The following is a 16,115-nucleotide window of genomic DNA, read 5'->3' on the forward strand; positions in this document are numbered from 1 at the left end:
TTTCTGGGTCTCCAATGGGGTGTAGATCAGCTACTGCCTTAGGCACTCAGCAAGGATTACAGTAAAAACTGTAGTTTCTTCCTCCTGTCTGAGTGGCCCTGGAGCAGTCCGACTAGAACAGCAGATCATCTGGTCCGCTGCCAGAGGGCAGGCCACCCACATGCTTAAGCCGTTGCTTGGGGCGCAGGTGTGCCTGCAAGACTTGTGGGGCAGGTCTTCAAAACGTGCGGGGCGGGTCCCAGGGCGGGGCGGGGTCTCAGGGCACCAACAGGCCATGGTGCTGCGAGCCTCAATGGCTGTGGGTCTGGTCCTTCTGCCTTCCATGTATCTAAGTCCCCTCGTTCCGCACTCCAGCGCAGCAAACACTGATTGCTGGGCGCACCTCTGCAAGAGTCCCGCCTCTCCCCGCAGGCATCTGGGTCTCCCGGGGTTCGCCAGAAGATGGGTTTCAGGGTGATGGAGAGCTAATCTCCCTTAGGTTTGGAACAAAAGCCCCTTTCCCCCGCCACCAGCCAGACCCACGCACCTCCACACCTCATCCCCTCCGATTTCGCTGGGTGCGAGGCAACAGAACAGCCTTTAACCTCCGCCGCCATCTTTTTCAAACTTCTCAATTTGTACTTCTTAATCCCTTCATTTCAGTCAACTCTACTGAAGTCTAGCGCCGCCGGGAGGTGCACGGAAAGGGCGCCCGGGCCTCCGTCCGGTGCACGGTGCGCACGTCCCGCGGAACCAGGCGCGCGAGGGCCGCGCGGCTGGGACGGGCGCTGGGCGGCCGCCGAGCTCCAGGCACCGCCATCGCCGTGGTCCGGACGTCGCCGCCGCGGCGTCCCCCCAATTTATACTTCTTAATCCCTTGAATTCAGTCAACTCTACTGAAGTCTAGCGTCGCCGGGAGGTGTACGGAGAGGGCGCCCGGGCCTCCGTCCCGTGTACGGGGCGCGCGGCCCGCGGCACCAGGCGCGCGGGGACTGCGTGGCGGGGACGGGTGCTGGGAGGCCGCCGGGCTCCGGGCGCCGCCGCTGTGGCGGCGTCCCCAGCGTCCCGGGCCGGGCGGCCTGCGGGGGGCGGCGGAGTTGCGAAAGTGAGTGAGTTTCCCAGGGTTTCGCCCGGAATGGGGTTCAGTGCAATCGGAGCCGGTGCTCAGCGCACTCCGCAGCCTTTATCTCCTTCCTGCCAGTGAACTCCGGCCAGGTCATCAGCCGCCCCCTCCTCTCTGGTTCCATCCTCCCCGCAGGCGCGTGTGCTCGTGTCTCCGCCCGTTTCTCCATACCTTAGGCTTTTACGGCTTCCCCGACTGTCCCCGTGGCCTTCTCCTTCCCTCCAGCTGTGGGCATTTCAGTCCATCAACTTTCCTGTGGTTCTGGACGATGTCCGTTCTGACCTCTAGTTGTATTTTTGAAATTGTTGTGCCCGGCTGCAGGTTAGGTGTTTAACCTATGCCGCCATCTTGGTTTCTCTTATTCATGTATTCTTTATAAATTGTTTTTAAAGAAAGGGGAAAGGAAGAAATGAAATGTTTCCCCAAGAGTTAGTCAACTCTGGTAATAACAATACCAGCAATGTTAAGAGACCAAACTTTTAAGGGTATCCTAGTAATTAATGCCACTTTGCATAATCTCCTACACCAGAGGGGGGAAAAAACCTGGTCCTACTGAAAGGGAGTAAATGCCCATGTCAGTCCAAGAACCTGTATACTTCCCCTCTAGTTAGAAATTGCTACTCCTCAAAGTCTCTGACTATGCAAATGAAAGAGTGGAGCCCTGACCGGTTTGGCTCAGTGGATAGAGCGTCGGCCTGCAGACTGAAGGGTCCCAGGTTCGATTCTAGTCAAGGGCATGTACCTTGGTTGTGGGCACATCCCCAGTAGTGGGTGTGCAGGAGGCAGCTGATGGATGTTTCTCTCTCATCAATGCTTCTCTCTATCCCTCTCTCTTCCTCTCTGTAAAAAATCAATAAAATATATTTAAAGAAAGAGTGGAATGTGAATGCGGGTAGGTAGTAGAGGTTCCCGCATGGGAAGGCAACATCTAACCAACTGCATTGCTCATCTGCTCTCTGCTTTGCCAAATAGCAGCAAATCTGTGCTACAGCAAGTTAGACACCTCAACTGACTCCCCTCCACCCCAAGATGTATATTATTGCTGCAAACACACCAGCAAGTGTCTTCAGAGCCCTGGAACAATGTCTGGCTACATTCTGGATGCTAATCAGGGGCATCTCCTTTCACCAGGGGGAGCTCCCAGGCCCCTATATTCACCCCACCTTGCCCCATCTGCTGGAAATTCATGGCTTGCCTTTTTCCTTCTAGTTTCCATGGAGACCTGACCCAACAGTTTACTTTTTACCCCAACTTTAAGCCATGGTTATTTTTAACTCTCAAACTCTGAGCCAGGTCACAGCTTGGATCTGGTAGATGCAATGACATCTATAGCCACTCTTCTCTGCAGCAGACGCCTTCTTTTCTGCAGTTGCTGGGGGTGGAAGGCACTCTGGGAGATGATGCTCTCAAAAGGGTTTTGGTTTGCATCATGAAGTTAAAACTGTGCTGACTTAGATCTGACAGCTGTCCTGAATCTGAAACCATGTACGCCCAAAACAAGGCAAAGATTTTCTTGTGTGTGTGGTGGGGGCGGGGGAGTGTCAGGTTGCCAGGTAAGGTTGCCGTTGCTGTCACCTCCTACCTGTGGCGATTAGATAATGTCCTTTGGTAAAAACATCAAAGTGCTCTCCTTCAGACAAAAAATAAGGGCTCTGGCTCCTGCCCCCAGTAGGGTGGCTTCTCCTGCTGCAGCTTGGCCATGGTTAAAAAGAGGCTCCTAACAGGATACTATATGAAAAGCTCTTCCACCTCTCCAAAGCAGACAGCAAAGTCCCAAGGGAACACTGCTGCCCTCTCCTCCCCTACCAAAATTCAAATCCGCCTCCCCATTCCCCACCTCTGAGGTCCCTGGTACTTGGGGAGCTAGTGTCTGCTCATGGTATTTCTTAACTTTTCACTTCCTTTAAATAACTTTTTTAAACCTGTTAAATTACCCTGAAAATTGCCCTTTTCATGTTAGACATCCTACCATTGGAAACTGAAATATAAATATCAGACACTTATCACAAATTAAAAATCCGTTTTCTTGTTAGGGATGTTGATTGGGAACATTAAAATCAAGCTCCAGGCCCGTTGGTGTGGCTCAGTGGTTGAGCATGGACCCATGAACCAGGAGGTCACAGTTTGATTCCCAGTCAGGGTACATGCCCAGGTTGTGAGCCGATCCCCAGGAGAGGGTGTGCAGGAGGCAGCCAATTGATGATTCTCATCATTACTGTTTCTATCTCCCTCTCCCTCACCCTTCTTCTCTGAAATCAATTTTTAAAAAATTTTAAAAAAGAAATGCCTCCTAAAAAATATATCAAGCTCCATAGTACAGATTCCATTAATTTTTTTATTTCTTAAAATAATATATATTTTGTTTTAAAGGAATCCTCTAAATGAAGGGCGATAATAAGGGGATAATCCAAATCAGTTACTATTGTTTAATGGAAGAAAAGTGAAGGTTAGGCCATGCAAATAATTCCAGAAACAGGGAGTATACTGGGCAGACAGCTCTCCAAAGAGGAGAGATGCATTAGAAGTGTCGGGAGTTGGCACTTAGCTTTCAGTTCACTACTGAATAAGGGTGGTAAGATGACAGCATTTCAGCATTTGTGCTTCAATTAGGAAAAAAGTGTTGATTTCTTAAAACTATGAGGTTTTCTCCTTTTGACACTTTCTAAGATGCTACTTCTGTTCAACGTAACTCTGGACCAGGGTAGGTTGATTAGCAACCCCACCTGGAAGTTTTCTGCCACATACGACCCAAGGACTGAGCAAGCTGGGAAAACAAAAAAGTGTTACTTGGTTAAGAAGGAAAGAATAATTCAACCAAGATGCCATTCCCTGGGCTCCAAAGTAGAAAATAAGTGCATCAGACTTAATTATCCAGTCCTGAAAGACATAAAACAAGTCTGTGCAGGCAAAGATTAACGACAGGATTTTTTCAAAACAAGGATGTATGGTGATATTCAAGTTTTTCTGAATCCTTCAGTTTGGGATTTTAAGCCATTTAAGGGTTACTTTCTGCATTCTTATATCAACTTCCTTATTCCTACTCTTAACAGGGAAGGGGCCGAGTACACAATGCATACCAAGCAAGTAACTCAGAGTGACAAAGGCATTTTATTCATCCTTTCCTTAAATACCTGGGTCTCTTGACTGGAAGCCTGGTTGGTCAACTCAAAGGGCAGTTCATGTTTTCATCCCAGCACATCTCATCTGATAGAAGCCAAAGCACCAGGTAAACACTCAACAGAAAAATTCCATTAGATTTAGAAACAGGCTTTCCAGACTTCTCAGAAATTATTCATGTCCCCCAGTCACCCGCCTCCCCCCCCTCAAAAGTAGCACCCTAACACTCAGCCCTGATGCATGTTTCATGGATAGGCTTAGGTTCCAAAATATCCCCTAGATGCTCTTCACTATTGTTCTCACTCCCAAATTAAATGCCTATGTCAGCATGACCATTACTATCCTATTCAGGCTGCTCTGGCCTTGCTTGTATTCTGAGATCCTACTCAATTTCACTCCGAAGGGCTCATTATTAGGTTTGATTGAAGAGAAATCCCTTGTCTTAGCCCAGCTACCTCTTCTACACAAGGCAAGGCAGAGTCCCACTGTCCCGAGATGGTCCCCTTGGCCTATCAAGGAAGAGTTAACCATATCTGGTCTAAGCACATTGGACAGGAAAGCAAAGCTTCCCGATTCAGTACCTCTTGAATCAAACTTCAGAAATTTAAACAAATAAAAAGCCAGGTACACACAAGTTGTGGAAAAGTTTTCTGTGTTAACGATAATAAAGAGTGTATTTAGAAGGCATCTACAAAGATCCTTAAAAATGGATGAACCATGTTCCAAAATATAACTCTCTTGCTTGGAGGCCAGGGAAAAAGTGTTCTGGAGTTAATGTAAACAAGTGTGTGTTTTTTTCCAAGCTTCTCCTTGTAATTTGGGACTCTGATTGTTCATACTGGACATTTTAGTTCTTTTTCTTTTTTAAATATTGATTCTAGAGAGAGGGAGAGAAATATCTATGAGTTGGCTCCTGCATGCACCCCAACTGGGGAACGAGCCCACACCTGGGTATGTGCCCTGACCAGGAATCAAACCTGCCCCCCTTTTGTGTACAGGATGGCTCTCCAACCGACTGAGCCACATAGGCCAGGGCCATTTTAGTTCTTTTATTACACTTCTACATATTTCTAAAGCTAGAATGACTTACCAACTGGAATTTTGTTGTTTTTGATGTCACTGGCTTTCTCCTTTCAGCTAACCCACAAGCTGGTGATTTCATTACTAAAAACTGGACAACTTGTTCTTATCTCTCAGCAAGGACTGGTTAATTACCTACTGAGTTCAGATTTTAAATGGGTTAAAGGATGAACACTAGAGTCCACAAAGGGATAAACCACAAATAGTTGGTCTCAAGAGAGATAGTCTCGGCCTTTAAGCACAGGAAAGGGTCATTACAGGGAAAGAAATTCGTTCTCCATTCCCAGCCCCAGCAGGAAAGATATGCCTAAAATGTTAGGTTGCAATAAAAATCCCTAACAGTAAAGAGTCTTTATTCATGTTGTTGAGATTCAGAGTAAACTGTTTCTCTATGAGATGGTCTGGACTGAGACCTCTATTTAATTGTTTTTTTTTTTTTTTTTTTTTTTTTTTTTTTTAAATATATTTTATTGATTTTTTACAGAGAGAAAGGGAGAGGGATAGAGAGCTAGAAACATCGAGAGAGAGAAACATCGATCAGCCGCCTCCTGCACGCCCCCCATTGGGGGATGTGCCCGCAACCAAGGTACATGACCGGAATCGAACCCGGGACCCTCAGTCCGCAGGCCGACGCTTATCCACTGAGCCAAACCAGTTTCGGCTTTTTTTTTTTAATATATTTCATTGATTTTTACAGAGAGGAAGAGAGGGAAAGAGAGTTAAAAACATCGATGAGAGAGAAACATCAATCAGCTGCCTCCTGCACACCCCCCACTAGGGATGTGCCCGCAACCAAGGTACATGCCCTTGACCGGGATCGAACCCGGGACCCTTCAGTCCGCAGGCCGACACTCCATCCACTGAGCCAAACTGGCTAAGGCCTGAGACCTCTATTTAATGTGGCTGGAATATCCTCTGAAATACATTTGCTAGCTCTTGACTTTTATTAAAAGGAAGGTCCTTCCTTTGGTGATAGAACATGGAAGAAAATAATGTACTTAATCAAGGCACATCAAATACATCAGCAAATGCTTTTCTATTATAAGTGCATTGAAGTAAAGACTTAGTGACTCCTTTCAAGAGCACTCATCACCCAAAATATGGCTTGATCTTTGAGAAACCCTCTAGGGTTTCTAGGTCTTAAATTTTGCAAAGTTTGGTTTACCAAAACAAAAATAGTAATAATCCTACTTTCTAAAATCCAGTTATTTGAAATTACAGCCTTATTTTTCTATCACTATTTTCAACCATGCTGTTTTTCCTCATCAAATCTGCTGATTACCCAATCAGTTTTTCAGAGTTCAACTGATTCCAAGGTTTCTACCAGACTGTCCTACCATCCTCCCACTCCTAACTACCACAGCTGCCCTTGTGTCCTAGACAACCAAATCTCTTGGCACTATTTTCCCTACTCCCACTGCTGCCTCCATGTCACCCTTCACCCACTGTCTGGAATAGTCCCCCACTTCCATCTGCGAAATTACCTCTTTCCTCCCAATCTTATCACTTCTCCCAGGAAGCCTTCCTTAACCAAGACTGAGGACTCTCCAGATGATTACAGATGTCAACTGACACTGATGTCCAATGCATTCCGAATTTTTAGAACCAGAATTGCCTTTCAGGGATAAGACACAATCCCTACATAAGCAACTGAGAGCAAAGTGGTAGTAGAATACATTTTTCTGAAAGAGACGGGTATGCAACGAAAAGAGACCATTTCCATAAGCCACCCTTTTTAAAGATTGAAGTTTTTAATTATTCTAATTCCTTCAGATCCTCAGAATTTCCTTGTCATTTGTAACCCCCTAGATGAAGTCTATTAGCAAGCTACATGCATATTTACATCAGTCAAAAAGTCTGAGCAGACACTTCCAACAAAGTATATAATATTTTAATTAGATATTTTGAATGTTGAAAGAACCAGTGACTAGAAGTAATTTGTGCAGATTCTGAAGTTATTTCTATATACAACCTTCCTTCTATTAGAAATGGGATAACCATGACTCTGAGTTTGGCTTCTTATTCTGCAGAAAGTTTTGAGGACCAAGTTTCAGATGTGGTTGAGTTACTCACCCTCATATCTACTGAGTTCCATATATGACTCTGCTTTACTTTTGTTTTAAAAGTAGCTTTTATTGCAGGCTAACCATTCCCCATTAAGAAATTAAGGTTCGGTTTTCAATCCAAGCAAAGTGGAGGATAGTTGCATCATCTCCATCCTCAGGGGCCTGGTGTCCTGGGAAACCCAGGGTACGAACAGGGTGAGTCCAGAACACACATGTTAGGAGAGGCAGTGCAGTGTGATGAGGCAGGCATCCAGCACCCTAAGTGTGCTTTAGCTACCAGAACATTTGACACCACAAATTGAGCAGCAAAACATTTTAATCTATTAATTCTAAAAATAATCGAGACATTTTATATCTGATGCCACCTCCTCAAAAGTCTACTGCAGGTTAGACAGACTGCAAAGTACAAAGCCAGACATTCGAATTACAGATGCAGTTTGGGACAAGACCATGATAAGATTTCCCTCCCTTTTGCTCAAACATAAGTTGTCAACTTAAAGAATCCTCAGAAGGAAAGAGAAAGCATTCTCATGCTCCATAACCTTTCTCTTACTGTAAATCTGTCTGTATTGTTTGAAGGCAAAACAGATAATGAGAAAACCAACCACTGAAATACAAGAGTCTGAGCTGGACCCATGGGACTGAAGACTGGTTTAGTTCTATTTCTACCAACACCATGACGTGAGGTACTATGGTTCTTGTTTTAGTTACAAGAGGTGCTAGGAATGAATGCCCACTCACGTTTAATAATAGCACATCTAGCATATAACTCTGCAGCACAATGCCAACAGCAAATGTTTTAAAGCAGGGTAGAGAATAAAGTAGACATTCTCACAGCTTAAGGTTTCTTTTGTCCTTTCCCCTTGTTTTACACTGAGAATTCAGCTCAAGAATATCCATACTGTCCTTTGGTCCAACACATTCCAAACCTGTGATTTCAGATCCCAAGCCCTGAGGGCCTCAGGCTTTAGTGATGTATCCTTCTCGAATAAGGAAATCATAGATTTTCCGGGTTTTGTTCACGTCTATCTTGATGAGCGCTCTTGCCTGTGCCAGTCTCAAGCCTCCTTGCTTGTTACACTCGTTCAATAGAGCAGATTTGTATTCTAAATAGGCTCCAGGGACCAACCTCACCATCTGACAGAGCTGTAAGACATGGCAAATTTAATAAACATTAACATCTATCATTCTCATAATTTAATCCAGCAGGTATAGCCAAAACAAAATTTAAGAAGTGACATCAACCTCCAACTATTTATAGGAGCTGTTGGGTGGCTGGACTACATTCCTTTTAGTCTCTTCTTTGGAGGGAATACTCACTAAAGAGAGACACTCAGGAAGAGAAAGCCAGGAAGTGATGCTGGGAGAGCCTTTAGCAGGTGTTGGCGGGGTAGAGGCCCAGCACATTCCAACACAGCCAGTCAGGGAGGAGCCACAGGGCTCAGTGGGGGTGTCGGTGCAGATACTTAGGTTCCCAAGTGTGAATCACATTATTTTTAGTATCGGCATAAAGTAGTGGTCCCTGCTTTTGTGATTACATTTCCTACTTTGGGAGAGAGAGGAGATATAGAGCTCTTGTTAAAAGAGGACACTTTTTAGCTGCTAACATTTTTAGAAAGCTGGCTCATTCCAGTTTACTTGCCATTATCCAGCAATGAGCCATCTAAGGTCACCGTGTTGTGGTTAAGGATAAAAAGTGCTTAAAACTCCAGGCCATTCAATACTTGGATCCAAATGGCCTGTGACCTTTTTTAGCAATACTTGAATATAACATATTCCTAAACTAATCTTTACTATTCCTAGTGGATATAACAGAAGACTAATACTAGCCCCTTCTCCTAGACAGTTCTTTACTATCTGACCTGAATTAATGGTACAAAGTGGCAGACAGGACACTGATCTTGGAACTGTAAAAGGAGCATCTGAGGAACAAAAGAGGAATCCCTTTTTTGGAATGGACTTCAGAGCCGAAAACACTTGATGATGACTCTTTTGAGGCTGGATGTAAATTTTAGAAACAGCCAAAAGTAATAAGACAAGTCTGATGATTATAATGGACAGGAAAAGTGAATCATGCCATTTTAAAATCAAAATTAATGTGTGACTATATATGATAAAAACTTCCCTCTTTATGCTTATAAACATGCTATGGAGACAATTCCAAAAATCTTTTAAGTGAGGTTATACTGTTGGAAAAAATGTAGAACAACTCAAAGTTACCATTCCAATAGGAAGTAACCATTTTCAGATATATGTTATTTTAAATTTATAAAAATTAATTCCATTTACTTAAAGCACTTAGTACAGTACCTGGTACATGGTAAATGCTCAGTAAAGGACAGTTGCTATTATTTAGATTTATACATCATATGCTCTTCTCCCAGAAGGTAAATGAGGGCAAGGTGATAGGGAAAGGAGTCCTTTGAAACCTGCTGAGGTTAGCTCTGCAGCGCACAGCCTTCGGGGATGGACTAGAACTGTACATGTCGTTAGCTAAGCAGAGCAAACCGGGTTTGATCCTGTAATGGCAATTCAATGATTTCTCAGCCTCTTTCCTCTAGCGCCCCCTTTTTTGTTACCTCCTTTTCTTTTTCGTTCAGCTTCTCTGTGCCAGGGAGGCCCGTGAGGTTCAAGGGTGGTGCACTTCGTCTGCCTACAGACACAAACAGAAAAGGGCATATATGTCATAGAAGTGACAAGTCCTCAGGTGGAAAATATAATAAAGGTCACTGCAGCCAGGCCAGTTAGGCAATTATGGCCAGCTGTAGGAAATCTCCACCAGTCCCCTCAGGCGCCAGATTAATTAGCAACACAGGCTCGGCAATGTTTACTTGAAAATAACAACGCTAATTTGTGTGCCCTTTGCTATAGCCTGGCCGGGGTGCCTCAGTGGTTGAGCGTCAATCTATGAACCAGGAGGTCACGGTTCGACTCCCAGTCAGGACACATATCTGGGTTTCGGGCTCAATCCCCAGTAGGGGGCATTCAGGAGGCAACCTATTAATGATTCTCTCTCATCACTGATGCTTCTGTATCTCTTTCCCTCTCCCTTCCTCTCTGAAATCAATAAAAATATATTTTCTTCTGAATCCAATAGGAGATTCTAAAATCTAAAGCCCCCCCACCCCGAAAAGGGGGCCATCTGTAATACTTTTAATAAAGATAAATTTAAAATTAAATTAAATTAAAAAATAAAATCTAAAGCCCAGAGCTCATTTAGTTAAGAAAGGTCATACACTACCTGCCTTGACAGCTGATGAATGGAAATAACAACTCTGCAGGAGACATTTCCTAATCCTTGCCACTCTGCCAGCAGTACAAGGCAAACATGGTAATTAACCAAGTACCATTTGCCTTCAGATCAAAGGCAGACTGTTAGGCCAGCAAAAGGCCCTTCTTATTTATTATGTGAGGGAATATCTGTTCCTTCCAAAGCAGCCCTGTTTACCGGAAAGATCCACAGAGAGGAACAATGAGCTATTATATGGCAAAGTAGAGGCTGAGGTGAACTCACATACCTGAGAAAGAAACCTAAGTATGAAGACACTGCCCAGGATGGGAAGCTTGATGTGCAAAATTTTTTGGTTTGGTTTTGAAACTTTATTTGAGATTAGTGTTCAGTTGGGGATGGGTAGACTGAGTTACGCAGAAGAAAGTGTAGATAGAATAATGTAAGTTTTATGGGTGTTGTCATTTAGGTGTGGAGAGAAAGGGAAGGGACTGTTAACAGACTGCTGTGCTAGAAAACATGCTTCTTTGTGAAATTAACAAAGGGGATAAGGGCTTCTCCACAACCTAGATATAGTGCAGGGGGTGAAGGGGCTAATACCAGCCTAGGAAGCAAGAAAGAACCAGTGAGTGCAGATGGTTCAGAAACACAAACACCAATGTTGCATGGTCACGTCACTTCATTCTTATTTATTTATTTATTTAGTTAGTTATTTATTTATTTATTTATTTATTTAGAGAGGAAGGGAGGGGAGAGAGAGAAACTTCTTAAACCTCCAACTTAAAAAGAAAGCCTTGCATTTCTGGCAAGCAGCATGCCTCTTTGCTCAGATAGGACACAACACCTTTATTTTCTCCCCTTTGAGACAAACCTCAAAATCTGTGGTAGATACAACCACAGGAAACTAACTGCCCACAGACATGGGTAAAACAAAGAAACCACCTCTTTGGAGTTACTCTTCCCTGTCTCTGTACTCTAATCCTGAGGCTAGTCCCTGTCAGGCCTAGAAGATTCTGAAAACTTGCTCATGTTTATAAACTGGGACAACACGTAATGACCATTACTCTGTGTAAGCATCCTGACTCCACAAAAGGGGAGGGACTGTTGGGTCAACACAATCTCTAGAATGAAAACTTAACAATCAAGACTTGCTCCAGCTTGAAAAATAATTACCTGAATTCGACGCCATTGAAACAGAAGGACTCAGGCCGGAATCACTACGATGAAGAAGAGGAATTTAAATTTATGTCACACCAGAGAAGGCAGTTTCCAAAAGCACATGTGGGACTGGCTGCCATTTATCAGGCCGGTTACTTTGAAGAGATGTAATGAGATAGACTGCACATGTTTTGCAGGTTATCCCACCGCACTGACCAGGAAAAGACATTTGTTCTGGGAGCAGAAATCACCTGGATTTGTTAAGAGCTGAGCCCAGAACATCACGGAGACCATTCATGAGAAAAGATAGGAACATGCTTCTCTAATGGAAAGTATACCAGTAGATATGGAGGGAGAGAGGAGTTACTTATTTTAAAAAATAAGATCAAAGTAGCAAAGAAGGATTGTAGGAGGCCAGTTACGTTTCTCAAAACTGTCATACTGCCGAAACCGGTTTGGCTCAGTGGATAGAGCATCGGTCTACGGACTGAAAGGTCCCAGGTTCGATTCCGGTCAAGGGCATGTACATTGGCTGCAGGCACATCCCTGGTAGGGGGTGTGCAGGAGGCAGCTGGTCGATGATTCTCTCTCATCAATGTTTCTAGCTCTCTATCCCTCTCCTTTCCTCTCTGTAAAAAATCAATAAAATATATTAAAAAAAAAAAAAACTGTCATACTGCCTTGTTTCTGAGACAGACTCCTAAAATTTTCTGAATTCTTCCAGCTACCTGATTATTATTACTCTGCCATGGGTAGGGTGCCCATGGAAATGCCTGAAAATACATGTAAAGGCCAAAAGGATGCTCCTCCACCCTGGACTCAGTGCTCACATGTCGGCCTGCCGGCGGAGCCACTGCTGGCAAGCACTGCTGTCCTGGATGTACTGGAGGACTTCGGAGAGCATGGTGCGTTTAAGGCGCTCCTCCTCTCGCGTCTTCTTGAGGTGATCATAGGTTCTGGCACCTGGAGGTGTGAAAGAACCACAACTGCAACAATAATGCAGAACCGAGAAGGGCTTCCTAACTGACCAGCAAACAGCTTGTCTTTTTTTGGTTTCTTTGCAAAACTGCTGCCACAATTAATTTTCCAAAAGCAAAGTAGATTTCTCCTAGCTTAAAATCCCTTTTTATATTAAGAAATTAAAATATTTTTATTCCTTTTTTTACCTTTAAGAAATTTTGAGGGAGGAGAAAAAACCCATAACAGAAAAGTACAAAGAAAATAAGATGATTCATCTTTCCACCCCCAAAAGTAATCAACATTCAATATTGTCATATTTGCTTCCTGTTCCATTTTTCTATTTATATATTTTTCAGTCACACAAGTGCTATAAGCAAACATTCTTCCTTAAAAAGCAATTAGAATTACAAATAAAAACAAGCCTTCACCGACCAGTACTGTTCCTTTCCCCTCTGCCCCAGAGGCAGCCAGTATCAGGTAGCCAGGCCCTGGTATCAGAGATTTTACATGCACATGGCTAAACAAAAGTTGTGTGATGTTTTATACATGTTAACAAAGGTATACAGATGCCAAAATGCCACACCCCTGGATTTCAAACTATGCTCCACGGAGCCCCCTCGACCCATGAACATCCATCAGGGCTTACATGAAGAGCAAGGGCACCACCACATACTGTGGTTCTGGGTTCGACACCTGACCTGAACCACTATACTTCAAACCAAGTAGTTCCACTTCTACCTTATTTACAGATTAGGGCTCCATATACAATTTTATTGTGAAAACCATTTCCATTGTTAAAAATGAAGAACCATTATACTAAGCTAAACTTACACCCATAAGGCTACTTCCTATGAGTACTGGGTGATTGCTTTCAACCAACAACAAGGAGGGAATGCTAAAGATCATTCCAACAATAACAATAAAACAGCAGAAACTGCCATTTGTGGAGGATTTACTGTGTGCCTGCTACTGTACTATGTTCTCATGCATTATCTCTAATTTATCTTCAGACTAATTCTAAGAGACTTGGAAAATTAAAACTGGAACAGAATTACAGATCTGGGAAACAGGAGAGCCAGAATCCAAACCCACACTGTCCAAGTCTAGACCTCAAGCTCTTAACTCCCATAATACACTGCCTTCCCTTATGACCTGGCCGTACTACACATAGCTCTTTAATCATTTTAAACCTTAGCTTCTTCATTAAATGGAAATAACAATATCTCACTCATGAGTTCGTTATGAGAATTAAATGACTGGATCCAGGTGAAATGAGTAGCACAGGGACTGGTGCATGGTAAACTGTTTCTATGAGATGTTGCTACTATTAATATAATTAATATCACCACCTCAAGTCACTCAGTCGAAGCATCTAAAGCTAGTTGAAGTCTGGTTAATAAGAATGATTAGACTATGCATGACTAAATGTTAACTGGCTGAAGCTAAAAATTAGAATACAAATCCTTTTTTTTAAGAGGCTATAGAATCCTAAATCTGAAGCAGTGTCTCTCTTTTGTGTGTAACTTCTATTTTACCTCAGATAATCCATATAGTGGTATTTATAAGGATTAAATAGATGAAACTGTACTGAAAGGTTTAAAAACTCATTCTGAAAAAGGAAAGCTTATTTAAAAAACAACAACACACCACATCACCTCAAACAGAGACTTCCTCTGTGTGTTTGGAAGACATCTGTCCTCTGATACAGCATGTAGTACTTACTACAAAAATTGGTGATGCCTGCTGTCCTGTATTCCTGGAGCCGCTTGATTTCCCTTCGGAGTTCAAATTCCACTGTTCATCCCAAAAAGAACGAAGGAGAAAAATGGGGGGGGGGGGGGAGATCAACATTAATGAGCACTTTTGCTGTCGAGCATTTTAAGTAATTCTGCCTTATATAAAAGTCTGGCAATTCCATTTGGGGAATCCTATTTGTTGGTAACATCTCATTAGAAATTTTACCCAAGAGCTGAGAAAAACCTCCTCCAGCTGTCTTCCAGCTGCTGCCTCAGGCTGGAGACAGCAGCAGCTGCAACTGTCTCTTAGAAAACTTACAGTGAACTGGCTGAATTCATTTAGTTAGAGAATAACAAACTTTTAAACAACCAAGTTTCCCTGCTCTATTTATTCTGTGTTAAAAGTTCTACCACATAACCAAATTCTTTCATGAAACCTGTCTCTGGTATTATTTGATGTGGCCCTTTTGCAAGGGAAGGACAAAAGCTCTGCGCTCAAGTCCCAGATAATTTCTTTCTTCACAGACACAAAAGAGCATTATGTTTCCCATAAACCAAAGATTTCTACTTCCTCTGAGCACACAGACCAGGCGGCACTGCTTGGGTTATTGGGGTGCTCTGTAACAGAGGATGAAGGAAATGCCTGGACAATCCGTGGGTGTAGTTCCTTGAAGTGATACATAACCCAGGGATGGCACAAACTGGGACAGGAAGTAAAGCATCAGTCACCTCATAGAAACCACATGAAGAGTAAAACCAGACAGGGTGTTTGGTGAGGACAATCAATCTGGTTCAGACAAATGCCTATCACGCCATGTAAGAAATATCTGCATGATGAGAACAGGGTGAGAGCCTTGCTAAAGTACCTTCCCAGAACTAAACTTATGTCAAACACATAAATCTCATGATGAAGGGTACCGACTAAACCACCCCATCTCTTTCAAGTCTAGGTTTCCCTCCCTTAACAACTTTAATTTTTTATAGCGAAAAGTCAAAGGATAACTAGGTAGAGCTGTCTCAGAGAAACAGGCGAGAGAATGATGGAAGTACTAGCTACATGAGTTATCTAACACTGTCCCCACTTTAAAAACTAGTTTTAAGCCCTGGCTGGTGTGGCTCAGTTGGTTGGAGCATCATCCTGTGCACTGAAGGGTCTCTGGTTTGATTCCCGGTCAGGGTACATACCCAGGTTTCATGTTCCATCTGTAGTTGGGGCACATGCAGAAGGCAATCAATTGATGTTTCTTCCTCTCTCTCTTCTCTCTCCCCCCCCCCCACCCCAACACATACCCCTCACCCCCTTCCTCTCTTATAATAAACTTAAAAAAAATACCCTTTGGTGAGAATAAAAACAAACAAAAAAGTAGTTTAAAATTAAAATATTTATGGACAAATAATATAATGTCTGGGATTCACTTTAAAATAATCTAGTTGAGGGTGGGAAGGAAGTGGCAGAGATGACACTAGGTTGGCCATGTGTTGACAGCTGTTAAAGCTAGGTGATGGATATATGGGGGTTCATTATACTATTATCTCTGTTTTTGTATGTAGTTTTGAAAACTGTCATAACAAAAAGTAGGGGGGAAAATACTAAACTACTGTTTATATGGAGAAAAAAGAATACCACTAGGTGTTTTAACTTCTCCTCCAACTCTGAAAGCCCCAAA

The 16,115-nt window shown here is 43.2% G+C and overlaps 1 protein-coding gene across 2 annotated transcripts in view; it reads right to left on the minus strand.

The window, feature by feature from the left end:
* Positions 1–7,663: 7,663 nt before the first annotated feature.
* TADA2A (transcriptional adaptor 2A) overlaps positions 7,664–16,115 on the minus strand; it is a 41,348-nt gene continuing 32,896 nt past the window's right edge. For both annotated transcript variants that reach the window (XM_054709828.1, XM_054709827.1), the window contains 5 exons: positions 14,435–14,506; positions 12,583–12,715; positions 11,768–11,811; positions 9,945–10,018; positions 7,664–8,511 (listed from right to left, as the gene is read on the minus strand). In XM_054709828.1, the coding sequence (XP_054565803.1) occupies positions 8,326–8,511; positions 9,945–10,018; positions 11,768–11,811; positions 12,583–12,715; positions 14,435–14,506 (509 nt within the window). In that variant the 3' untranslated portion in view covers positions 7,664–8,325. The remainder of the gene's footprint in view (positions 8,512–9,944; positions 10,019–11,767; positions 11,812–12,582; positions 12,716–14,434; positions 14,507–16,115) is intronic.

The sequence above is a fragment of the Eptesicus fuscus genome, chromosome 20 (genome assembly GCF_027574615.1).
Source record: "Eptesicus fuscus isolate TK198812 chromosome 20, DD_ASM_mEF_20220401, whole genome shotgun sequence".
NCBI classification, from domain to species: domain Eukaryota; kingdom Metazoa; phylum Chordata; class Mammalia; order Chiroptera; family Vespertilionidae; genus Eptesicus; species Eptesicus fuscus.